The following is a 26,358-nucleotide window of genomic DNA, read 5'->3' on the forward strand; positions in this document are numbered from 1 at the left end:
TTGCTTCCAAGGTCCTGATAAATCCGTAAGGAAGGTTGTCGAGCTCTGGGAATTTAGACACCGCTAAAATCAGTGTCTGCTCCATATTGACACTTCCTGTCTGCTTCACTTCTAGTAGAGCAGTGTGTCCGTGAAAAGCCCTTTGAGTGAAAATGAGGGAAAATATGGATGTTGATAAAAAAAAAAAAAAAAAAAAAAAAAGTTGCAGTTTCTAATAGGATTCTGGGATTTGTGGTGTAATCCACCCAAGATAAACAATCAGACGGATTACCACTTTAATTCAAGTGAATGTCTCATTTCCACACGTTAACTTTCCATCTCATCAAGACTCGTGTCCTGAAGCTGAGATGTTTGTTTGATAAGTTCAGTTCAGTTTCAGGTTCATCTGCTCTTCTTGCCTTTTGCCTTTTTACTCTTCCCTCCCGGTCTCGCTGCTTCATCCTGTGACAGAGAATGCAAAGAAAACGTTCAGGGTGACAATGATCGCACTGACTGAAGGACTTTCCTTCACACTCAAATGGCTGTGTCCTTTATTTCTTTTCCTCCTCAAGCTGAACATTGGAGGGTTTTCATCTTTTATCAACCTGACAGCCACTTTGTCGTCCCGCTTTCCACTGAGCACAAGGCATATTTCACTTTACTGATTGGTAATCATCCCGCTGCTTTTATTGCATTTCAAATTGCAGCTGCATAACACAAATCAAAAATGGGATTTTTATTCATGCAGCAGCGATCCGAGCTGCTCTTATCTCACCATAACCAAAGAATAGTCACACAAGCTTCTCACGCCAAAAAAACCCCAAAAAACTTTGTTCAGAGAAATGATTTGCCATCATTTCATCTTCTGGCAGGTTTTAATTTGGAACAGTTCTTTGGCGTGTTTGAGGCACACTTAGTAGTGCACTTATCTGTTTATTTGGGGAGAACGGGTGCAGTTAATTGAACTTTCTGTGTCGGGACTTATCTTCCAGCGACAAAATGACAACGAGACAAAATTGGGAAAAACACTGCAGTGATTAAAAAAAAAAAAAAAAAAAAAAAAAAGTGTTATCACCATGTCAGGCAAGCAGAGGAACTTCTGTTCACCGCCGGGGTTCCTCACACAATGGAACCATACCATAACTTAGGGAATAGAAAGATCAAATAAGGGAAAAAATAAGAGCAAAACATAAAAGCGAAGAGATAAGAAAAAAGTTAAAATAACAAATCATTTCAACAATGAAAATAAAATATAAACATTTAACTAAAGTAAAAACATAACATGGAAATAGAAAATGAATAAAAAAAACAGACAGCCAGCCAGACGGAAGACAGACACAAGGGTTCTTCAAGTTGGTTCACTTTGAAGCGGGCGCAGCGTGAGCTTTAATCTCTTTGTGACACGAGCTCGATGATCAATTACGTTATCAGCTCTGAGGAGCTGAGAGATGCTTCAAAGCAGACGCTGCTTTTGATCCCCACTCCACATCAACTCATGATGCCACAGCCACTGATCAATGGCATCCCCGAACACCCGCAGCCAGACGCAACATCTGGACATTTTTATTATTATTGCTGTTATTAATAATAATAATAATAATCATAATGTATTGTGTGATTTTTCGGCAGGAGGTCAGAGCTCAGTGATCAGAGATCAGTGCTCCTCGGGCCTGCAGACATTCCCCCGTCTTCATCTCCAGGGAGCAAACGCTGAATTATTTCCAAATAACGGAGACAAATGTAGTTTTTCCAGTGACGCTGCTTGAGGCCGAGCAGGAGAATGAGTCACGTTGTTCAAGGAGGGTGAAAGCACTTTGTTTCACGAAGTCCAGTGGAAATTGTTTGAACTGCCGTGAGTCTGTGACATCTCTACCAGGAACTGTCTGCTTCTGAAATGCACTCGTCATCTTCCCTTTGGACACTCAGGAGTTCAGCAGAAAACTTCTAATTTCCTTCCACAGTCACAGTGTTGGGTTTCTTCCTGATTCCTGGTACATGTGTTACACGCTGAGTCACTTCCCGTGCCAGTAGCACGGTAATTCCTGCCAAAAGCACATCCACTGGCGGTCTCCCGGCGTGGTGTTTGCAGATGATTTCATTTGGGCTTTGTTCAGCCAATTCTACTCCTAACAAGCAATTCAAAGTTTTACCACAGACAGTGAGGTGTAAAAACACCCAATTTAAATAATCTGAAAAAATACTTTTGGATACAGCTCCAATATAATTATCATGCATATTTCATTTCGGAATGGAATTAAAAAAAATGTTTTGTTCTATTATTGAAAAGTGCAAAACTTATAAGTCTGTTTTCATTTTATAATACCCATTACATGGGAGGTACGGTGGCACAGGGCATTGCACTCCTGCCTTTAATTCCAAGAACCTCCTGAGTTCGATTCCCACCTGGGGTGCTCTTGGCACCGCGCTCCGGCGGTTTAGTGCGGTGTGTTGTGGTGTGTGTGCCGTGTGATAAATAAAGAATCTTATTAAAATATTTGGATGGAGCCTGTCCGTGTACAGGCAGACTCCATAGAACCCTCTGGAAATGGTAGGACTGGTCACAGACCAGTAGGACCTGGTTGTGGTCTGGACATGGACCTGGTTCTGGTCTCAACCTGGACCTAGTTGGGACCTGGTTCTGGCCTCACCGTGGTGGGGGCGTAACCCTCCTGGACCAGGACGCTCCGTGCACAGTTGTTGATGTGTTTGAAGCGGTCGGGGCCAAGCAGGACGCCGCCGTACCAGCGCGAGACCACCACCATTACGTTCCGCACGTCCAGGATCTGAAGAAGCAGGGGATGGGGAGATGGGGGTGTTTTTAAAACACTTTTATTCAACACATGGGATCTAGAGAGAGGGAGGGTTCACACATTTCTGCCGCTATTTCAGTTTCTCTACATCGCCTTTCTCGTTCTCACTTTTTGTTTGCCACTTGATTTGGCAACGCAAACGTATGATTCCCAAGTTAAACCCTTTTGGATCAAATTGGAGGCTTTAAAAACATCTTTATTTAACAAGTGTGGTATCTACTGACTCCAGTGGCACAAGCACAAAAAAACTGGACGACAATTCAATGAACAAAGCAATAAATAAATACATATTCGTAATAAAGATTTAATCATAATACAAAAAAAAATAAAGAAAATAATTAGTAGAATAAAATAAAAACAAACCACACAAGAAAAAAGACCCAAAGTGAAAAATAAAACAGCCATTTGTGACACCACACCAAGGCATCAGCCAAACACTGTGCAAAAGACGTCCTTGTAGCACCGCTGTTTGGAATCCTGCACCTCACTCATTAGTTTGTAAAAGCTAAAAGCAGCCCACACCCTGGCTCTCACCAGAGCAACAAACAACGGGGCAACCTCTTCATTGACATCATTCTGTATTCTACTTTTCCTGTTTTTGTAAATTGCAAGTTTTGCTTCCCCCACTAGAAAAATGTAAAGGCCTCCATTTAGTTGGGTGTAGCTTATGTACGTAGCACCAAACATGATGGCCAAAATGTTCATTGAACTTCTGAAATAAAATACTTAAAAAGTTTATAAAGTGGGTCGTCTCTGGCATTTTAAGAAACAATGAAAAACAGTCTCAAAGTCCACAGAACGGGCATTGGTTGGATACTGTTGGATTGATGAAACAAATCAAAAGCATTGACAGCATACTGTGCCGCTCCTACCCTCCAGTGTTGCTCTGTCCAGTGTGTTCACACATGAATAGACCTCTGAGAGACAGACATAGAAGGAAGGAGACGAGAGAGAGAGAGCGAGAGAGAGAGAGAGAGAGAGAGAGCGAGCGAGCGAGCGAGCATACAGGTTGTAAACGATGACTGAACCCAAAAAACAAAAACTTCGGCCGGAAAATGCATCGCAACTGATGCGTCGCTGAGTGCATTGTCTTCTCGGTGTCGTCAATCACACGTATTCAGGAGCGGGGGGGGGGGGGGGGGGAATTTGGTTCAGCAAGACAAAAGTGTAATCTGGAGGCGAAGGGGAAGACTCATCATCTGCTGCCGTCGCTGTTAATCAGCACCTCACACGGGCCATTCAGCGCAGGACTAAATCAGCTCACGACGAAATGGGGAAAGAAGGAGGACCGGAGGAGGCGGGATGAGATGAGAGAAGAACAGATTTAAGGGGAAGAAGAAAGCTCTTCATGTCGAGTGCTCGCTGCGAGGCCCAAGAGGGGGAGATTAATCAGAAAGCTGGACCTGAAGGAGGGTCCGGGCAGGGAGTAGGTGCTGGTCTCTGCAAGATTCACAACCGAGGTCTAGCTAGTTTGTTTAAACTTTTACATTTTCATTTGCAATTAATTTGAAATGACTGTGTCCTGTGTAAAGGATTTCAGCCCAGGCGTTATTAAAATGTTGGTTCCGATCATTTAAGCCGACTTCACACCGAATCCGACGAGAACAAACAGGAAGTCCATTCATTCCTATGAGAAGGGGTCGACAACGGGGCAACCAGACGGAGCAAGAGGGTTGACCGTGGCCCAAATCTGGTTGTTTATCTACTGATAAAGGGAATATTTTTCTCACATTCTCAGCATAACTACAGTGAGCAACTGGTGGCGTCACATGGCCTATCTGGTGCCGCCACATCTGTTTTCTGATCAGTCAGACTTTCACACACAAGGTTTCTTATGCGCGCTGCTGTAATTCGGAACCAGGTCAAGTGTGTGATTCCTGTGGTTAACAGACCTGACAATACATTCATTTTGTTCTCTCGAGAGTTGACAAGTGAAATTTTAGCAGGCTGTGGTTGACCCTCTTCAGCCCCCCAGAGATGGACACAAACACAAAGAAGCAAGAAGTTTTACCGTACACTCACACCAGAAGCCATGCTTATTGGTGCTGCTATTCTAGTAAGTTGCCATAGCAGTGTATAAACAGATGAATGTGCACTTTGCTGCATTTATTAATTTGAACATTGTTTGCAAATTTATACATTTTAAGTTACATGTTAGTTTTATATTTATATTAAAAAAAAAAAACATAAAAAAATATTCCCATGTGTTCTAAACATGTGATTTGTGCTATATACACCAGGTAATACTGTACATGGAAAATGTTTTTCATCAAACAAGATGGAAGTATAGTGGCATTGTCAGCATTAGAGACATCTCCATAGGAACTTAAATTCAACAAAGATCGAACACATTATTACTTCAGTGCATGTAATAACCTCACCAGGGATCCTAACTGCCTCCCAAATATTCTTCCACGTAAGTTTTTTTAAAAATTACATCTCTGTAAATGAACAGCGGCACATCATGGTGTATGGAGAAACGGGCTACCACAACAAGAAGATTTTCTGTGAGACACAGTCTAATGGCGACTGTGTTGATTATGGGATTTGATTGAGATGCACATTGTAAAGCTAACGGAGCACAGGCTGCTATTTTTAAATCCTGCTTTGACGTGCTTCGTATTTTAGGCAGAAGTACTATATGTTCGTATGTACTCCATATGAGAAAGCAACACACAGTGAACTGTTGATTTTGTGAAGCGGCTCCCGGCATGCAGTGATGACGCCGCAAAACATGAAATTACAACTGAAATTGGCCTCAATTTGCGTAACAGGAACTGGAAGCGCTCGTCGTATGAACTTTGTTCACAGTTTATTATCACATACTCTAAACTGGTTTTAGTGGAGACTCATGTCACCGGGCTGTTTAAATGAATCCAACATCCTACTTTACAAAGAGCGTTCTCCAGCAGAAAAACTCATCATCCTGGGAAGATTACATCTGAAACGGAATCTCTTGCTGATTATTACAGTAACTACACTTAGTACACTAGCTTTTACCATTAGTACAATTATAATTAGGAATAAGTCATCTTCTTGACGGTAATTGCATTGATAATGTTTATTTTCTCATCAATCACGTTTGTACAAAGACAATTTCTTTGAAAAACATTTAAATTTAAGATAGACCACGACAATCTAAATGCTAGAATGACCTTTCCAAATCCATGAAGTGGGCAGGAAATAATACAAGGCTGCACTTTTCAGCACTCACTACTTTTTGGAGCACCATGAACAGAAAGTGTGGCAGGAAATACAGCGACTGAGACACAGGAACTAAGCGGCCGATGCACCCAAAACTGGACATGAAATCCTCCTGATCCGACGCCGCCTGGATTTTCACTGTTGGCAGACACACTTTGCCCTTCTCACCTCAGAACGTGAAATGTTTGTAGTGTCTGAGATTAATCTCCCCACAGGGATTGAAGTGTGTTCTATTCTCATCTTATCCAGTAAATGTATTTGAAAACTTGCCATCGACTAAAACAGTGGAACCTTGCCACCTCCTCAGCTCCACATTTTTCAATTTATAATTGTTTGAATGGTAAATAGCCTCTATTTGATATCACACACAACCCCCTCGGGAGCAGTTAGGGGGTTAAGTGCCTTGCTCAAGGACACTTTAGTATGCTCCCAGGATGAAACAAACGACCCTCTGATTACCACACAAGACTCCCTATCTCCTGAGACACTGTACGCAAACCTTTAAGTTGAAGTCCCTGTAAAGCAGCAATAAAATTGTGTTCTGAGTTTGTCACACCACAGAACAATGTGTTATTAACCACCCAGCCAAATTTGAATGATTAAAAAAAAAAAACATCACTAAGTATGTAAAATTAGGTTTCAAAATTGTGGAAAAACAAGGCAGTTCGCTCTGCTCTGGGACGCTGGGGGTGTGTCAGCTGAAGACACTGAAACCACGCCCAATCACGTTAACGGTGTAATAATCGATAAATTGACATTGGAGTAACTATGTGTGTCTAGTTGTTCACTTCAAAACTACTACTGTCTGGCTGCAGGACTCCCTGCTCGCCAGTGCCCCCTGCTGGCTTCTCCGCAGGCCAGGGCTCCGCGGCCTGCTAGCATGCAACTAATGCTAACCTAACTAAACCCTGTGCGGTCAAACCAATGGGACGGTTCTTTATTGTTCCGGGCTTCCATGGCATGAGTTCACCGTCTCCCTGAAGACGGCTTTTACTCCCAAAAGTGTTTTATCCAAACTCCTCTTGAGCTTATTTCACCACTGATGCTCTGATTCTGACATGGTGTTTATATAATGATAGTGGAGGGGCCATGCCGAGTATGACCATGTCTATGTCAAAGTCATGATTTAGCCCCGCCCAAAAAATCCACACCACAAATATGGTTAGAAACAGTTCAACGGACTCCACAATTCAGTGCTACATCCTTCAGTCTTTTCACATGTTTTGAACAATTACTTTCCAACATGTATAATGTGTTGAGAAAGTTAAGAAACAAATCACTGAATTCAATTTACAGGGACTTTAAGATGGAACTTAATCTCGGTCATTTTGCCTTTGTCAGAAATACTGTATGTTTGAATGTGATCCTCGGTAATCTGGGAAATTTGATACACACTTGTAATCTGATAACAATAATTACCGTTGGTTTACATTTTCTTGACCTTTAAGTGGTAAGTTGCAGCATCACATTACACATACTTACTCCCCAGCGATGATACATACTACAGTGAAGCTGAGGTGAGAACCTGGGCCCTGAATTCTTTGCCCGTTAGTCAGAGAACCTAATGGAGCAGAGAAAGCTCCATCTCTGACTAAAAGGCTTATTTTCATAAACATCACACTGATTGTGCGGACAATGCCAAAGGGAAATAAAAGTGTGAAGGATTCTGTGGGCCAGTCACTGGTTTGAGTGTGATGTGGGTGTGTGAGTGAATCATTGTGCCATCTGACGAGATGAGCAGCTCCTTTGTATGAAAAACAAAAAACAAAGCACAGGAATGTAAGAAAGGGGTGAAATTGGTGCCATGGCACCGAAACCCCCTGGGAGACGGAGAATTTACTCCATTCTCCTGTCGGCTGAGGCAAGCGGCCGTGCAAGGATATGAAAATAAGGAACGTTTAAAGAGCAAACACCGGATCTTCACACCAAATAGCAGTTTGCTTTTTTAAACACAGGAGATAAACAAAGCCCACTTCTGCCGCTCTAAAACGTTTTTATCTGTTTTTTTTTTGTGGTGATTTTGGTTTTTAAGCCATCTTAGACGCCCCGATATTCAAGCAAATTTGAGTTCCAGTTCCAGTTTGAGATATGTGACAAGTTCGGAGATCGATTGATCAGCGACAGCCAATGAGAGTGAGGAATCCAGGAGTAGGAGGAGTTACATATAACTGTATAGGGAACGCATGGAAAGTTAGGTATCTTTGTTGGATTTCACGATTTAGGACCAATTTACCTAATTGACCCACACCTCTTCATGCAGTCTGTGTCTCCTCGTCAATTCTTACATCAAAATGAATGAGCGCACGTGACAACAGCATACTGCTCTTCATTGTAAAGCTCCCTCTGTTATTTTATTTTGCCAGCATCGGGGTATCAGGGTCTCACCAAGTCGTATGGGCTGAGTGCGTTGTCATGGTTACCTCACCACCGTCTATAAGCTCCTCCGATTTTCAGAGGTGCTGGCAGCCCTTTAATGAGCTTTTTGGGCAAAGCAGGTTCTTTATTTGCATACAATAAGCACCTGAGCCGTGATGTCATCGTACCACACTTCTATCAGATTCTAACTGTGGCGATAGGGCGGCATGCTAACGTCTCAATGTATTTGTATGCTAACAATAACGGTTTGTTTGTATCTGAAGGTTGTGCTTAGCGGTCTTCACTGTTGTGATGGCAAATCGACCACATTTTTTCAATCATACTCCTGCTGAGGACTTCAGGTGTGGATTTGAGACACATCACAGAGTTTTCCAGTAGAGCAGAAACAGAATTAGATTTAATCTCTGATTCTCAAATAAAATGAAGAGAAACTCATCGATTTCCTCAGAAATCTTCAAAAATACTATACCGCCCAAAGTCACATTGGGTCTGGTTCGTTTTCGAGTGCGAACGAAAACTCAGAAGGAGGAGAGTAGTAGCTGGTTACATCTACTCAGCTACACAGCAGAGGGAGCTTCTGGAGAAATTTCACTATTCAAACAGGACCTGACAGTATGTTTCTCTTTCCTCTTCCTCCAAAAGGTTGGAACTTTTCCCCAAAACAGCTGCTGTTTTACATTTATTACAGTAGTGTATATAAGTAACTTCATGCTGCTATGAAAACATAAGCTTGGATTCACTGAAAGTAACTAGCACTCGAGTAACCGTTTGACTGAATTGCTTGAAGTCGTTCAAGACTAATTATGTGAGACAAATATTTGCCTCAAATAATTAGTTGAGGAATGTTTGTGATCCTTCAAGATCTCATTTCATATATATGACTCAAACCTGAAACGGAGAATAATATTTATTTTATTTAAATCCCTTTTGTGTAAAGGGCTTTGAAGGCGCTTTTACCGGCCGACACCCCGACCTACTAAGCTTCCTACGTCACTTTTTTCACAGCGAAGGGGACTCACCTGCAGAAGGTGCAGCAGTCTGCCCCCCGCTGCCGTCTCGCCGTCGTCCTCGCAGTCCTGCAGGAAGCTCTGCCTGTCCTCACAGTAGATCCTGCAAAGAATGGCAACCACTCAGCATCGTGGAAACAGTGGTGGTCTCAGAGACAAAGTCATAACCGCTCTGAAGCGTTTTAAAGTGCTCCAAATGTCAACATCTCCTTTCGGTGTGTGTGTGATGGCCACCCAGGCAGTGCCGCTCAGCCTCATTAGGCCCAACGCAAAAAGTCCTGCGCACACGTCCTTGTTCAAAGAGACACATGCACACAACAGTTTCATAACGCACAACTTATTTTCGAAAAGCCATAATTTGTCAGACTATGCAGCAATTATCCTCTTTCTAACTGTCGGCCTGTGTTTCAAGGTCACATATTATGAAAAACTCACTTTTTCAGTGCCTGTGTACATACATTTGGGCTTCTGATGGGCCTTCTAAGACAAACCGTGAAATAAAACAACCCTGTGATTCAACAAGCCATTCAGATTTCCCCCCGTCTCCTACGTCAATTGGGCCCATGTGAGTATCTCTGCCCACGGCTTGAGAACTACCATTGCCAAGGTGCTCCACTTGCAAAGGGCCGGACCCACGAGCATTATGTCGAAGCTTATTATGGAAGCATGGAAACTGCTCTGTTAGCTGCACAGACCAGAACTAATTGCTGCAACAGCCCCCAGCCTCAGAGGACAAAAGAGCAGAGTGGATAAAGTTTATTTTTGATGGCAAAGTCATCATCATTGAGAAAGTTTGTTTTTGGGGAAGAAGACAAATGCAGCAGACAGAGGCCTCAGAAAACACTGGCAGTTTGGCACAAGAGTGGCAGCGGTTCTAACCCTGATATTTTTTGGTGTTTTGGTTTTTTGATCTCTGAACTTGTTTCTCGCCTCTGGAGCTTCAACATGGAACACTACGAGCAGGAGCTGGGGCTCCTGGCCAGCAGCAAGCTGATGGAGGATATCTCCCCATTCGAGGCTTATGAAGACGCCATGGGGGGGCGCCATGGTGGTGATAAACTCCGACTTTGAGTTCTCGTCCCCGGCAGAGCACCACAGCAAGCTGATGACCGGCTCCTCCACGCAGTTCCAACAGCACCAATCTTCACTTTCGGGAATATTTTGGCGGGCACACTTTGCAGTATGTAGATATGTTTGTTATTGTGTGTGTGTTGTTTCTGTTAGTAGCCATAAACCATGATATCAAGGAGGCACGGCTGGATCGCCGTGCACAACTAGTTCTGGAGTAGGGCGTGGGGAGCAGCAGCTCATTTGGAATTAAAGCTACAGACACGGAAACAGCCCATCGAGAAACAGGGGGGTATAGAGGTATGCTAGAAGGGCTAGAATGCATAATATGAATGGTATTTTCAGGGAAAAAAACAAACAAACCTCAAAGAGATGTTTTGAGACCTCAGAGACCTATATGAACTTGTTGAAAAGGAGTATAATATGCAACCTTTAAATATTAGCTGTAACTCACTGCACACACAAAGGCCAAGCATTTGATCTAGACCAGGGGTGCCCAATACATCGATTGCGATTGACCAGTAGATCGCGAAGGTAGTGCGGGGAGATCGCGCACCATTCAAAAATTATTTGTTTTTAACCGATCTGACCAACATCCTGAATGAGCTTAATTTACAGCTGCAAGGAAAAGACAAAACTGTAGTCAACATGATCAGTTCAGGCTTTCAAACGAAATATGCAACTTCTGTCCTCAAAGCTGCAGCGGCATGATTTGGGGAACTTTCAAAACCTTGCATCAGAGCTGGAGATCCAAGGGAAGGCGTGTGCGGAACTTGACAGTGCATGCTACACAGAGCAGATTAAAAATAGTCTGTCAGACTTTGACAAACGGTTTCAAGAGTCTGCTTTACTTGAGCCAATCACAACATTTATGTTATACCCATTTAAGGAAGATGTTGAGGTTGATTCACTCACATCAAAAATCTTAACACTTTCACCTGAACTCGTCTGCAGTGGAGGATGAGATGTTGACACTACAGGCTGACATTGAGCTGAAGTCCAGGGCTCATGGACAGTTTTGGAACTTACTCACAGAGGAAAAGTACCCAAGGTGAGGAAATGTTATTTACTTTATTTATGTTATTTATTTATTTACAATACCTATTTATCCGAGCCAGCCTTTTCCCACATGAAGATTATTAAGTCCAAATAGCGTTCCACCGTGACTGATGATCATTTGGAAGCCTGCTTGAGGCTGGCTACCTGCAGCTACTGTCCGGGCTATGCAACCCTGGCCAGCTCCATTCAGTGCTGTCATCAGAGTAAGGTAGTGACCATAAATGTATTTAATTGTACTGTGCCATAAGGGTTCATGCAGTGATGCAAGGTACGCCAACATATATTGTATATATATAAAGTACACACACACACACACACTTTTTTAATGTAGGTAGATCATTTTTGACCTGGTCTTTTTTAAAGTAGCTCGCAAGCCAAAAGTGTGGGCACCCCTGGTCTAGACTGTTAAATATGTGCAATTATATCAGCATGGATGAAACCTGCTAATCCCCCAAACCCCCAGTCAAATATAGACCATTAGCTATAGTAGTCACCTGTAAGCGTAGATGTTGTGTGTGGCGCTGGCAATCTTCTTGTTCTCATAGAGTTTGTCCAGAACCATTTTAACCTGCATTAACAAAACACACACAACCGTTCTTTATCAATCCTATATCTTCTTCCCTACGTCCGCTTCAATGTGATATATTTAAAATGTCTGAGACTTTCCACTTTATTGCCATACATTTCAAAGCAAATACCTATACTTTTTACTTGAATACATTTCTAACAGCCACATTTCTGTTAAAAATAATCAGGATCTATATATATATATATATATATATTTGTAAATAACTATGACTCCACCTGTACTATTTTATGACAGCATGAGTACTCACCTGCAGAAAAAAAAAAAAGTACAATAGTAAGTATTACAGACTAGACTACAGATTATGGTCTATAATCTATATATTATATCAGGACACTGGATACAACAAGTGCTTTTTATTTTAATTCTTTAAGTACTTTTAAGAGCATGCATCAACAGCAGTTTGTAGAAAGGGTCAATATATTCTTATGTATGAGATTTCTGTAATGAGCCAAAATGCTGCGAAATATTGGGAGCTACTGCAAGGCTCAGATCAGATAATGTGGCACTACTCCGACTTCATTCCTTCTGGAACGTTATCGCTCGGCTCCGAGTGAAAGATCGAACACCGAGTATCAATTTCCTGCTGTTGCCTCCAGTATTGTGCCCTGTTCCTGAACCAAAAAACACTACTCAACTTTTGTGCCTCGTTCAACGAGTCCAGAGTTGTATAGTCTTAAATCATCTAAAAATACAATATCTAAATACAGTACAGAGATTTGTAATTAATCTCATTGGGGCTGGGTATTAGGCAGGATCTCACAATTCAGATTTAATAATGATACAAAGGGTCATTCCCTTCGTCAATCAATCAGGTTTTGACAGATGGCTCACAATACGATTCTACTGTTTATCAATATATTGGCATTTTAGACATATGAACTGCTACCAAAATATATTATCGTCTTTCCGCTGCTCCCGTTAGGGGTCGCCGCAGTGGATCATTTGCCTCCAATACCTTCTGTTCTGCGAATCGTCCTCTCTTACACTAACCACCTGCATGTCCTCCCTCACCACATCCATAAACCTTCTCTTTGGCCTTCCTCTTTTCCTCTTGCCTGGCAGCTGCATTCTCAGCATCCTTCTTCCAACGTAACTCTCATCTCTCCTACACACGTGTCCAAACCATCTCAATCTCGCCTCTCCAATCTTCCACCAAACTGTTCAACGTGAGCTGTCCCTCTAATGTAATTCTTAATCCTGTCCGTCCTTGTCACTCCCAATGAAAATCTCAACATCCTCAACTCTGCCACCTCCAGTTCAGCCACCGCCTCTAAACTGTACAACATGGCTGGTCTCACTACCGTCCTGTAGACCTTCCCCTTCACTCTTGCTGGAACCCTTCTGTTACAGATCAGTCCAGACACTCCTTTCCACCCACTCCACCCTGCCTGTACTCTCTTCTTCACCTCTCTCCTGCACTCTCCGCTGCTTTGGATGGTCAACCCCAAGGATGTATGATCTATTATAATGTAATATTATTATTATTGTAGTGTAATATTTCACTGCTCTGTTCACTCAATGCTCTGTGGGCTTCTCTGTGGGTTCAGGGTTTTTCTATGGTGCTTTGGACTCGTAGTGTTCTTACAGCTGTGGGGGTTGTGGGTCTGTTATTCACATGCACTAAAATACATTTCTGACCCAATACTCGAGCATTAATTGGGGACCAATCCTGTGCACACACAGACACAGGACACACAGCCAGCATCGGCCTCACAACCTCCTTTGAACACCATCCTGATTACTCTCCTTACCCTCTCTCGCTTTCTTTTTCTCTTCTCCTTTATTGTTCTGGTTGTTACAGGAAGAGACCATGTGCTGCTTTTGCTTTAACTCTGCTTTGTCACATTCTTGTGATTTGTTTCTATGCGTCACTTGTGGTAATTATTCCCCTCTTGGATAAGCAATGTTGATTACTGGTTTAGTTGCTCGGAAGATGGTATGATTGTCTTCTAAAGAGGGGTAATGGTGGCGGTTATAAATGTGTAACAGAAATGTTGTGCTCCTGTCATTACACAGGTCATCCAAACGACAGAGTTATTGTAAGTGGTTCTTGATGATTATTAAAGCAGCACTATGTAACTTTTGGTATCTGGGATTTGGTGCCGCTATAGTTTGAGTACAATTGCATTTTTACACCACTGTTGTAAAACTTAGTCCGAAAATAATTTTACCCGACAAATCTGAACCTTATCGGTCATGTTTCCATAACAGTCTATGTTACAAACAGATATAATGTGCACCTAAGTTACAGTGCCTCTTGCACAGACTTAGCCACTTCAGCGTGCACTCAGTCCACGGGCGCGAACGGGAGGGATCGGCCCCCTGCTACCGGTGTAGGTAATAGATGAGATGTGATCCTCGGCCTCTGGCCCGTCTCATTTTCCCGCGGTTTTGTACCCGACCAGAGAAGTTACATAGTACAAGAACAGCCGTTCGGGGTGTGGATGAGAAAGAATTACTGTAGGTGCCAGTCCCAATATTACAAGTCAGTGTACGATGAAAATGATTTTGAAGCTGTTATTTGAAGGTAAAAAAGTTATATAGTGTTGCCTTAAAGATTGGCTGTGCAGGTTGAAAATTTGAACTCCACTTGCAGATTAACTTTGTCTTGGATACAATGGCATACAAATAGCCCCTGTTGTGTGCCCAGTCTGCTAACAGCACTGACTTAGTGACCTGTTTCAACATCAACGTTCATGTTTAACAGTTTTTATGTTGTGGGTGTTTTGCTGTTTTAATGTATGTTTTTGATTTTTGTGTGCTGCTTTGAAATTCAATCCCAATGTGGCTACCGTGGTAAAATAAAATGATTAGGAGTGATGCTGCATCCAAACAGGCGGGATTCACACTGAAGCCATCAATGACTTTCCTATTCTAATTGTATTCTGTTCAACAAGCAGCCGAGCTGATGCAGAACCCACAGATGTTTTGAAGTCGCAGGTTTTTGTGATGGCAGAGGCCAGAAAAGCCTCAGGAAGAGTTTACAGTAGATTTGTTAAGATGATCCAAATTTTTAGCCTCTCATAACGTGTGTATGTCATGTCAAGTAGGACAACTAAAGGTTGAAACACTGAAACAATTTATTTTAATTATGTTAGTTCTGTGAGCTTCATAATTGTGCTGCTGAAGCTAATGTAGCTCTTAATTTGACAAGAGATGTCTGAAAAATTGCACCACACACTTTTTTTTTACTCTTAGAACTAAAGACTAATAGGGCATTTACTGAAATCCATCTTGTATTTTGAACATTTGGACAAAAGGGAATTCCTTAAGCAATCTAAGATTTGTGGTTTTTTGTTCCCCTTCTAATTTTGATGAAGACCTGCATTCAGGTTCATGGAGTCCCTCTCCTGTCACCGGGAAGAAGCGCCGGAATGCACCAAAATGAGCCTCCTAGTTCTTACATGTGAAATACTTCAACAACTGTCCAAAGTCAAACAAGAAAGACGGGAGTTTTTTTGTGCACGTGTCGTATGATCACATGTTTCAGGATCATTCTGGGATGGCGGCGCCTGCAATTACCTCAGTCCACACACACCATTTCACAGCAGCTGAAAGCCGCAGAGCAGCTGCCGTCATTTCCCCAGAGTCAGAATTTAATGCCAAAAACTGGTTAGTGGATGCACACAAGTGAAGGCTCTGAACACCTCCTCTCTATACCATTCTCATCAGAAAGGTCAAGCTCTATCTAAACGCAAAAACTAAATGTTCATTTATTTGTCCGTTGTGAAACCACGCCTAGCGATCAAAGCTGAAGTTTCCAATTAGAGCAGCACAGGATGCACAGAGAAGCCCAACTAATTACTGCCTTTGTCAACACAGCAACTGAATGCCTAATGAGATAAAGTGTAAAGTAGATCAATAAAAAATACACAGTATAACAGCAGTACTTAAATGGGCTGTGGCATCAATTATCATTCCACGGCCAAAGTCCCTTCGTTTATATTTCTTCTCCTCTCTGATGTTTGAACTGAACCTCTTGACCATGTTGCTGCTTTTAGGCTGCAGAGTTGCTGCCACATGATTGGCTGGCTGATTAGAGATTCGCATTAATGAAAAGATGTACAGGCGGACCTAATAAAGTGGCCACTGAGTGTATGTGCGTGTGTGTGCGGTGCACCTGTCTGGGGGTGACCACGGGTGCGAGGTGCGGCTGGAACGTGCTGCGTCGGTCTGTGATGCTAGTTCCATGTTGCACTGGAGGAACTTCTTCGCCTGAAACAAAGCAAACCAGAGCGTTGGCTTGGCCATTAATGAATTTGTCTATATTGATTAGAACCAGTGTCTGAGATGATCAGTTTAACCATCATCAAGCAACAGTTCAATGAATGTTATTTACAACTTGCCTCCAAATGTCAGTGCCTGTCTGTCTTTCATTTTATCAAATGAAAATCAATGTTTCAGACCGCTGGGTCAAGATATTTAGCGGTTTTACAGAAACAAACTGTGACAAAACGTTCAGACCTTCTCATTTCTGAAGCTCCAAGAGGTTGACGTTCAGAGAGCCTGTTATGAGCATTTACCTCCATTTGCCATTTACCTTTAACATTGTTTATGGCATAAATCAGGCATTCAACGTTTTTTTTTTTTTTTTTAATTTAAACTAATTCAGTCTTTTGCAGCGTCATGGCTCGTGCTCGATTATGTGCTGATGTGGATCGATCGCATGGATGAAACTAAACAGACTAAACTAAATCATTATGTAAGAAGGTTAGTACCGTAAGAACATCAGCAGATATCTGGTGATGTCGCTGTTCAGTCCCCATTCTGGAACAGTCGATTTCATGCAGAGTGTTTTCGTGGAGCAACATTTCAGTGGAGTTCAACACAATAACTGATTTTCACCGTTTTCTAAAAACATTGTAGACAGACAACCAACCCGTATCATGGTTCATGAACAGATGCAGTTCTTCTGTGTTGAGCTTCAGCGTCCTGAGGTCTGGCAGTTCTTCATCCTCCTCCTCTTCCTCCGTTGTCATGTTTGCCCGCTCTGCTTCTCCCACTGCGAGGTTCAACAAACAGCTGTGTCCATTCCGTTGAACTTTCAGATAAAAAGAAAATTGGCCTTTCTTGCCTGCTAAGCGCTCTCATTAAACTGGAACTCCAGCACACAGGGTGTGAGCGAAATGACCACCAGTAACCACATCGCTAACCACTAATCACTTAGTGCTGTTACACCAGGCTGACGCTTCTTAATGAGCCAGCTAATTAACTGGACATGCTAATCACACATCATTACTATTTGACAACTGTGATGTAGGGGCAGTTTGGCGGACACAAATCAGGCCTAATCTCAGACTAAATGACACTTTTAATCCGGACTAACTGAAATGGCCTCTCAGTCATGGTTTAAAATAGTTTCAGACTTGCCCTTGTCTTGGTTTAAAAAAAAATCTGATTTCCAGAAGGAAGATTAGAGCTAATCTAGGTCTAAGTGAAGGTTTAAATGAAACCTTTGGATGAATGGATGTGGCCTCCAGGTCGACCTTGAGAGGAAAAGGACAATCTGGACTAAGAGCAGCATGAGACCAGACAGAAGGAGCTGACTAGTCCTTCATCACCTTAGTCTAGAACACATAACCTTAAATTAAGCAACGTCACAGAAAGGCATTTTTAAATTATGGATTTATTTTAGTTCTGGTTTAGATTAAATCCGGTCTGCAAAACCAGCCCATGGAGAATTAACAAAGTGGTCTGACATTTTTGTGTCAGGAATTTGTTCATGATCACAAAGTGCATTGAAAGTGAAATACTGCGCTGTTGTTTTTAATTACTTAAGTACATTAACAACTACTCACTTATTCAAAACCTCTTTTACAAGTGCAAAATGAGGTTCCCCTGAATCAAATGCTGTGGACCATTTGATACGGACTATAAATGAGCCTAAAATTAGCCAATTAATGTAGATACCACAGGTAGGGATGTCACAATCGTGATGTTTTAGTTGATGATTAATTGTCAAACAAAGAGATTTAGAATTGTCTTTTTTTGTTCATTTTATGCCACTGTAATAGCATCATACATGAAAACTTGCATTGAAGCATTGAAGAGGGGAACATAAAAATGTAGGTATTTTTCTAAGGGAAACTCACCTGATTCACATTATTTATTTATTATTAATTCTTAAATAAAGATGCATCAACTAGGATATTCAGGTTTGAACACATTGATGCAAGAAAACTCTTATTATTTTTCCAAATAGAAATGTACAGTACAACAACATGTATCCAGTAGCAAAAGAAGGATCAAGAACAGACAGGTCTGTGTTTCAGACGTTTCTCACGTTGGTTCGCGATCTGCTGAATAATTGCTTCAAAAACGGGCTGTGAGTCATTTAGACGGCTCCAAGACTGTTGCACATTTGGATATTTATTCACAAATGTCCGACTCCTCCCCTTTTCTCTCTGTTTGCTCTCCACCTACATTCATCATTAAATCCTGTTCCTTCTCCTCTCCCTCGTTGATTTCATTTTCACTGTGAGGATCCTTTTCAACTCTTACTTCCTTGTGTTTTGCGTCCTCCCTCCATTCTTTAACCACATCCAGCCATCCTTCACACGGAGGGGTGGGCGGTAATAAACGTCTCAAAACAACACAGAAGAATGTCGTTTTATTTGCTCTTATCTTGACTCATTCATATGCAACAAAGAAAATGACCCTTTTCCAAAATTAAGAAGAGGAGAAAAAAACTCTGGAAAGGTTTTATTCAGACAGACACCTCTTAGGGTTTGTTTTTTTTTCCATACTTTGCACAGGAGAGTCATTACTGAGATGGGGATCTCAATTCACTACAGTCAATCACAGTGGGAGTAGGGCCTTTTCACTTCCTTATCGCAGCCATGTGGGGTCACAGAGTTGTCTTACTAAAATCCACAGGAAGGAACCCCAGCAGAACTTCCACTAAAAACCCATTCTTTATATCAGGGTTTAAACTACACAAACTAAGCTTAACTGATAATTTTATAAGTACCACACACACACACACACACAATACGGGAGGAGACAAGTCAAGTCACACATTATTTATAGAGCACATTTCATACTAGGGCAACACAATGCGCTTTACAAAGAAATACAAAAAAAGAAAGGGTACATAGTTGTCAGCCGGTCATTACAAAAGAATGCCCCTGAAACAACAAAAGCAACAACAAAGACAACAAAAACAACAATAAAAGCGACTCCAACCACAGTTGCAACAACAGAAACTGAAAAACAGCAGCAACAGCCACAGAAACAACAACGGCAGCAGCAACATCGACACCAGCAGCAACGCACACGCAAAGACGTCACCGAAGCCGGTAGCTCTGACCGGAACCGGAAAGGTCATTCAGGTTAGAGATGGTTAAGCCGAGGTAGAAGGCTACATTAAGTTTAGGTATAAGGCAAGCAAGGGTTAAGTTTAGGTATAAGGCTAGCAGCAGCAATGACAACACCAGTTAAGGTATAAGGTAAGCGGCACCAACAATAGCACCAGCAGCAACGACAATACCAGCAGCAGACAACAGCGGCAACAGCAGCAGTAGCAGCAACAGCACACAAGCAAAGACGTCACCGGGACTGGAAGTGGTAGCTCTCACCAGAACCAGAAATCTCCTCATCTGTATTGAGTCAACAGTGTGTACCATCTCATCTCAACGAAGTAAAGCACAGCAAAGATGTCACCGGAACCGGAAGTGGTAGCCCTCACCAGAAACGGAAATTTCAACTGTGTACACCATCTCATCTTAATCCAGTCAGTCCTTTAATTAGCGTCTCTAAGTTACGGGTCAAGTTTTTAATCAGACCTCAGGAGGGAGATCCTTCTCTCTCTCTCACCGAAAACACACCCTTCTTATGATCCTCTAACTGTAATAGCACAACAGAAACAAGCACAGCAACAGAAATAGCAGCAACATTCAACACAAGCAGCAACAACAGCAAAACCAAAGCAGGAGCAACAATAGCAACGCAGACGGGTATAAGGTCAGAGATCATTAAGTTTAGGTATAAGGCCAGCAGCAGCAACGACAACACCAGTTAAGGTATAAGGTTAGCAACACCAACAAGCAAAAACAGCAGCAACAGCGCACAAGCAAAGATGTCACCAGAACCGGTAGCTCTCACCGGAACCAGAAATCTCATCTGTATTGAGTCAACAGTTCTCACGGAAGCAACGCACAGTAAGGACGTCACCGGAACCGGAAGTGGCAGCCCTCACCAGACACTGAGATTTAACAGCAGCAGCAACATCAACTCCAGCAGCAGCAGCAACAAATAACAGCAAAAAAGACAACAGCAACGCACACGCAATGACGTCACCGGAACCGTAAGTGGTAGCTCTCACCGGTCACTCAGGTTAGAGATGGTTGAGGTATAAGGTTAGAGATGTTTAAGTTAGGGTATAGGGTTAGAGATGCATCATTTGAGCCACAAGGTAAGTGAGGGTTAAATTTAGGTATAAGGTTAGCAGCAGCCACAGCACCAGACAGACAGAAGCGAACAGCAAGGTTTTTAACTTGCTTTTAAAAGTATTCAGTGTGGGGGCCTCTCTCAGGTCCCTTGGCTCCATTTACTTGGGGCATGGATACAGAAGGCAGCATCTCCTGCTTTAGAGTTGGTACGAGGGATAGCTAATCGTTTGTGTATAATTAGCATTTATTTTATATACTGAGGTGCAAGGCCATTTATAGCTTTATATACAAGTAGCAGAATCTTAAAATCAATTCTAGTTTTGACAGGGAGCCAATGTAGAGATCTAAGAACAGGTGTGAATAGTTCAAACTTTTTTGTCCCAGTAAGAACGCGTGCAGCTGCATTTTGGATTAACTGTAGCCGCTGCCCAGCTTATTTCGGGAGGCCGGTGAACAGGCCATTACAGTAGTCCAATCTACTCGTTATGAATGCATGGATTCATTTCTCGTCTGCTTTTGACCGGAAGCCTCTTAATTTTGAAATGTTTTTTAGATGGTAGAAGGCTGATTTTGTGATTTGATTTATATGGCATTAAGAATTTAGATCGCCGTCAATAATTACGCCCAGATTTTTGGCTTCATTCTTGCTCTCCAGGGACAGAACTAAGATGAGCTGCAATTTTCTATCGTTGAGCCTTTGCACCAAAGATGAGTATTTCTATTCTGTCTTTGTTCAGTTGTAAAAAGTTATTTGACATCCATGCATTAATATCATTAATACACTGAGTGAGGGAGTGTATGGGGTTTAGGTCATCAGGAGATAGGGATATGTACAGTTGTGAATCATCTGCATAATTATGGTAATTTATTTTGTGTTTCTTTACAATATGTGCAAGTGGAATTATATAGAGGTTAAACAATAATAGTCCCAGAATCAAACCTTGGGGCACTCCACATACAATATCCACTTTGTTTGACACAAAATCTCCAATGGATACGAAGAACTGCCTGTCCTGTAGGTAGGTTTTGAACCAATTTAGAACCGGGCCAGATATACCGACCCATTTTTGTAATCTCGCTAATAAGATCTGATGGTCAACAGTGTTGAAGGCAGCACTGAGATCCAGGAGCAGAAGAATAAATCGTTTTTTTGCATCAGTGTTTATGTGTTTATGTCCCATTTCAAAGTAGTGTAGCGTAGTGGACAGCACTGAATCTGTTAAAATACTGCAGAGCAAGGCAATGAGTAATATTACATTTTCACACATCACTGAAAAATCCATAGAATATCGACTTCATTAAAATTACTCTTACCTGTTTCTGTAATTTGGGATTTCTCCACTAGGAATTCTCTGATTTTCTCCACCCAGAGGTAGAGGATGCTCTGGCCCACATTCTCTCTGGTGAGACAGAATACATGCCTTACTGCATGATGATTGTGTACGTTTCTACCCACATGTACAGGTCTAGGGGTCGCTCGGGCAGTGGAGCGCCGACATGGCGACGAGTTCATTCAAACGGGTAACAGGCTCGCTGGCCACACAAGAACATAACAGGCATGAGCAGAGTTTGTTTTTAGTGGTCCTGGTCGGACCGCAGGCGTTTCCGCGTCCTGCGCCTCCGCTCTCCACTGAAAGACAGAGCAACATATAAGAAGACTCTCCCAGCTGGGTCCGACCAATCAGCGCCAATCAGAGGCTGATTGGGCAGACCCAGAAAAGCTGCGCCGTCACCGCCAAGCCAGCCCCATCCCCTGCAGACGTGGCGTAACCATGCCTTGCCTTGTCTCCCACACTGGCATTTAATGATGCTGTTTGTATGCGTTGAAGCTCCTCGTCAATAATCTAATTGTTTAATTATATTTATCAAATATTTCAAACTTTTGGGTGAGAAATTACTGAAACAAAGATATGAATTGAAGATAAATTATTGAAAATATTACTCACGACAAGGAATATAATGTTAAAACTGTATTCAATTACACCTTTATAAATGATATACCTTTATTATCATACCATTAAACTTTTATTCAAACATGATACATAAATATGAAAGCCAACTGCTGGAGCCCTTTGTGTTTCCATATATTGCCATTTTATTTGTTATATTTTTTATTCCATTGCTTTATTTGTATTGCCTATTTTGGTTTATAGGCTTATTGCCAACATTTTGTTTATCGTTTAAAACAGGGGTCTCAAACTACAGACTACAGGAGGCCACATCGAGCCTGTGAGACAATTTAATGTGGCCTGCTACATGGTGATAAAATATTGATAATTCTGGCCCGCAATTTTTTTTTTTTTTCCAAATCACAATGCTTAATTAATCCACACAAATGTACTTAATGTTTTCAAAATATAAAACAGAATTAAATCGACCATAAGAGAGCTATTTCTAACAGGACTACTAGGCAATTCACTAATGTGCAGGAGAAAAACAAAACAAAACAAACAGGCCGGTTTTCCCTTGAAGTTCAACATAGCCCTCCGAGAAGAAGACAACCTGGCCAGTGGCCCCAGGTCATTTGAGTTTGAGAGCACTATTTTAAGGCTTATTATATTTAACGAAAGGTTTATTGTCTCACCATTTGAATCTTAAGTTAATCTTTCTGCTTCACTGTTTATTTCATGAGTTATTATATAGGACTGTCGATTTTATTTTTGAATGTGACCTTTTACTTTGTAGATCTTTTGAATTTTTATCTTAAAATTTGAATTTTTTTTCTGTTACTTTTAGGCTATTTTTGTTGTTTATCATTATGTTTGGTGCATATTGCCATATCTTACTGTTTACAGTTAACTGTTAGGTTTATTGTGTATTTTCACATTTTTTCATACCATTTTCTTTTTCCTCTGGAGATGAATAAAGTATACTGTATATCTATCATCTATCTATCTATCCATCTATCCATCCAACTACCCATCTACTTATCCATCCATCCATCCATCTACATATCTATCCATCCACCCATCTAACCAATCTACGTATCCATCCATCTAAGTGTCCATCAATCCATCCACGTATCCATCGATCCATCTATCTACCCATCGACGTATCAATCCATTCATCTAGCCATCCATCCCTCCATCCATCCAACCATCTATCTCATCCACTCACATGTAGAGTTCCTCAAGGCTGTTTTCTAACTTCACCCTGTGGATCCCACGCAGCCAGGCAGCGCTGAGGACAGAGATAAGAAAACGGGTCATTGAGATAAAAATCTACAATATAAATATTATTTATTAATCTACCATTTAGATAGAACTCTGAGAAAGAACCTCAAACACAGTCTTACTTTATTTGGTAGATGGGAGGAGCAGCGCTTGGGTAATCGGGTGGAAGAATTATCTGAACAATTGAAAGAAAGAATAACAGATGATGATATCGGGAAGGGAAGGTAGTGCTGAGACATGCGGGATGTGGGATAATATGATAATAAAAGTGTGTTTTACCTGAAGACACGCCGTCAGCTTGGGCTTCTCCAAGTCATTGGAGATTTTGATGCAGAATATTCTGGACGCCTCGTCAATCACGCACCACTCATCCATGTAGATGGAGGACAGAGCCTCGATTTCCTCAATCTGAGACAGGATACATGGACAAAAGTAATGATACGCAGACATCTTGTACTGTGACCTTTGATCTTTAGATGTTGTGTTGTATATTCTGTACATTTTATATAAGTGACTTTTTCTGCTTGGATTTAAGGCAATTTTTGTATATTCAGCAATTCTAATTTTGCAATTTTACTTTACTTTTTATTCAATTTTGAATATTTATTTAAAAAGCTGTTAAGCTTTTTTTCAAATGCTAATCGTCTGTAGAACCCACCTGTTTTTGTTTGTATTTAAGGCTATTTGTTTATATTTGACATTTTGTATTTTAAATTTTATCTCTACTTTACTTTTTATTCTATTTTATAAAAAAAAAAAGTCAGACTGTAAGGTTATTTTTTTTGCTAATCGTCTGTAGCAACACATCAAAAATCACCATAACAAATTCCTTGTGCATGGAAATGTAAATGCACCTGGCGAAATGAACCCATTCTGATTCTGAACTACTTTTCAATGAATAAACCATTTTCAAAAGCTTTTACTTTAACCTTTTATCTTTGTCTTTTAGTTTTTTTTATTTATTTGTTCCTAAGTGTAACCATCCTCCCGAATTTTAACTGCTCTCGTGTATGGAATGAGGGGTTGCACAAATAGAAGAAGAATCTTTAATCGTCACGCAACACACCACACACATACACACACACACACACACACACATGCACATGCTTTGGATGGTGGCCGGTGAAATGCGGCCTCTGCATTTGACCCATCCTGGCTTGTCCTTTCTCCGGTGGGGCAGCCAGGAGCAGTGGGCAGCATTCGTGGACGCACGCGGGGACCTGGTCAGACGGTGATGTGTGCATGTTTTTGGTGGGGGTCCTTACTGATGGTAGGTGGAGGAAACCCCATGTGAGCAGGGGGAGAACATGCAAACTCCACACAGAAAGGCTCCTATTTGGGAGATAACCCGCACGGTGCCAACAGCGCCCCAGGCGGGAATCGAACCCAGGACCTTCTTGCTGTGAGGCAGCATGCACTGCTGCCACTGTGCCAAATAAACGTTATACTTTGTTTTGAGATGTAATGAATGAAGTGTTACACGCTGTTTTAGTGACTACTGGAGTGAAGAAATGGTGGCATTGGTAAAATAAACTTTACTATGCTGCAAATTAAAAAAAAAAAGTTTTTTTTATTTGTTTTTAATTGCGCAAAGATGTTAGTTTGAAAAGATGAGACTGAACCAAATCATAATAACGCAATGGCTCATGGAATCTAGTGGTAACAATCGATTTATTCTATAATTATTGGAATATTCTAATAATTACAACTAGACTTCTCTCTGCGGGGCAGTGAGAGTGAATCGGGTTTTTTTCCCTGCCACTGACATTCTTATTTTTAATAATATAAAATTCCATCCAGACACCTCCGAAATGTTAAATACACTCTTTAATGTTCAAGTTCGGTCTGAATAACAACCTGACCGCCGTGAATAAAGCTAGATCTCTTACTTGGGACTGGAGATCCTCAGCGTTCCCTGCACTTATTTCAGCCATCTGCTCGGTGTCATGTCCACTGTGCCAACACCGTGTAGAGTGGGTTTACGTGGTTAAAAAGCTCATAGAATAAAGGTACAGTATCCCCGCAGACACCGCGCGTTCGTGCGAGCCGGCGAGTCACTTCCAGGGCAGGGTGGGTGAACGCGTTCTTTCCTATGGATATAGAATCCGAGACGTTTCAACGTGCTGAGCCGGACGCGTAAATGCCGCTGCCATCTTTGTACGGTGAGCGAAAAGCACATACCAGTCAAAGCACTGATCTAAATCATATTATAAGGATATTTCTTAGAAGAAGAAAAAAAACAGTTTTAAGCCGCATGTGGGGGGAAATTAATGAAAATGTAAAATATGCAACATGTCAAATTATATATTTATACAGTTGTTATTATTATTAAACAGTGACATTTGTCCTCTTGTCATACAGCGGTGCCATGTAACACTCGCAGTCATACGCTGTGGCAAGATGGCGGCGCTAACTGACGTATCACAAGAGGCGATTTCAGCAGCGAATCAGGCTCATGGGTTTCTATATCTATGCACGCTTTTGCCAAAGCTAATAAAAATAAAGTTTAAAAAAAGTATTTTAAATGTATTCGCTGTCTGAGGCTAATGGGCGTGGTTTTAAAATAAAGCTCTATCTGGTTGACTTGGATTTTGGATTTAGGGTATTTACTTTTGATACTTTAGTACATTTAAAACCGGATACTTTTGACTGTTACTCAATTGTTATTTTAATGGGTGATTTTAACTTTTACTGAAGTTGTAT

General features: G+C 41.5%; 1 protein-coding gene across 2 annotated transcripts; it reads right to left on the reverse strand.

The window, feature by feature from the left end:
- On the reverse strand, positions 1-25,800 carry impact (impact RWD domain protein). 2 transcript variants are annotated; one of them, XM_080010506.1, is made up of 11 exons: positions 25,545-25,800; positions 23,935-24,063; positions 23,778-23,830; positions 23,600-23,662; positions 21,797-21,882; positions 16,972-17,094; positions 16,213-16,307; positions 11,998-12,071; positions 9,389-9,479; positions 2,628-2,762; positions 1-441 (listed from the first exon to the last, which is right to left on the reverse strand). In XM_080010506.1, the coding sequence occupies exons 1-11, from the start codon at positions 25,587-25,589 to the stop codon at positions 382-384; spliced, it is 954 nt and encodes a 317-aa protein (XP_079866632.1). In that variant the 5' UTR covers positions 25,590-25,800; the 3' UTR covers positions 1-381. The 2 variants fall into 2 exon arrangements, with proteins under 2 accessions (XP_079866632.1, XP_079866633.1); XM_080010507.1 differs by lacking the exon at positions 1-441 and adding an exon at positions 1,062-1,122.
- Between the last annotated feature and the right edge of the window lie 558 nt (positions 25,801-26,358).

This window comes from Zeus faber (assembly GCF_960531495.2).
Source record: "Zeus faber genome assembly, chromosome: 1".
Taxonomy (NCBI): Eukaryota; Metazoa; Chordata; class Actinopteri; order Zeiformes; family Zeidae; genus Zeus; species Zeus faber.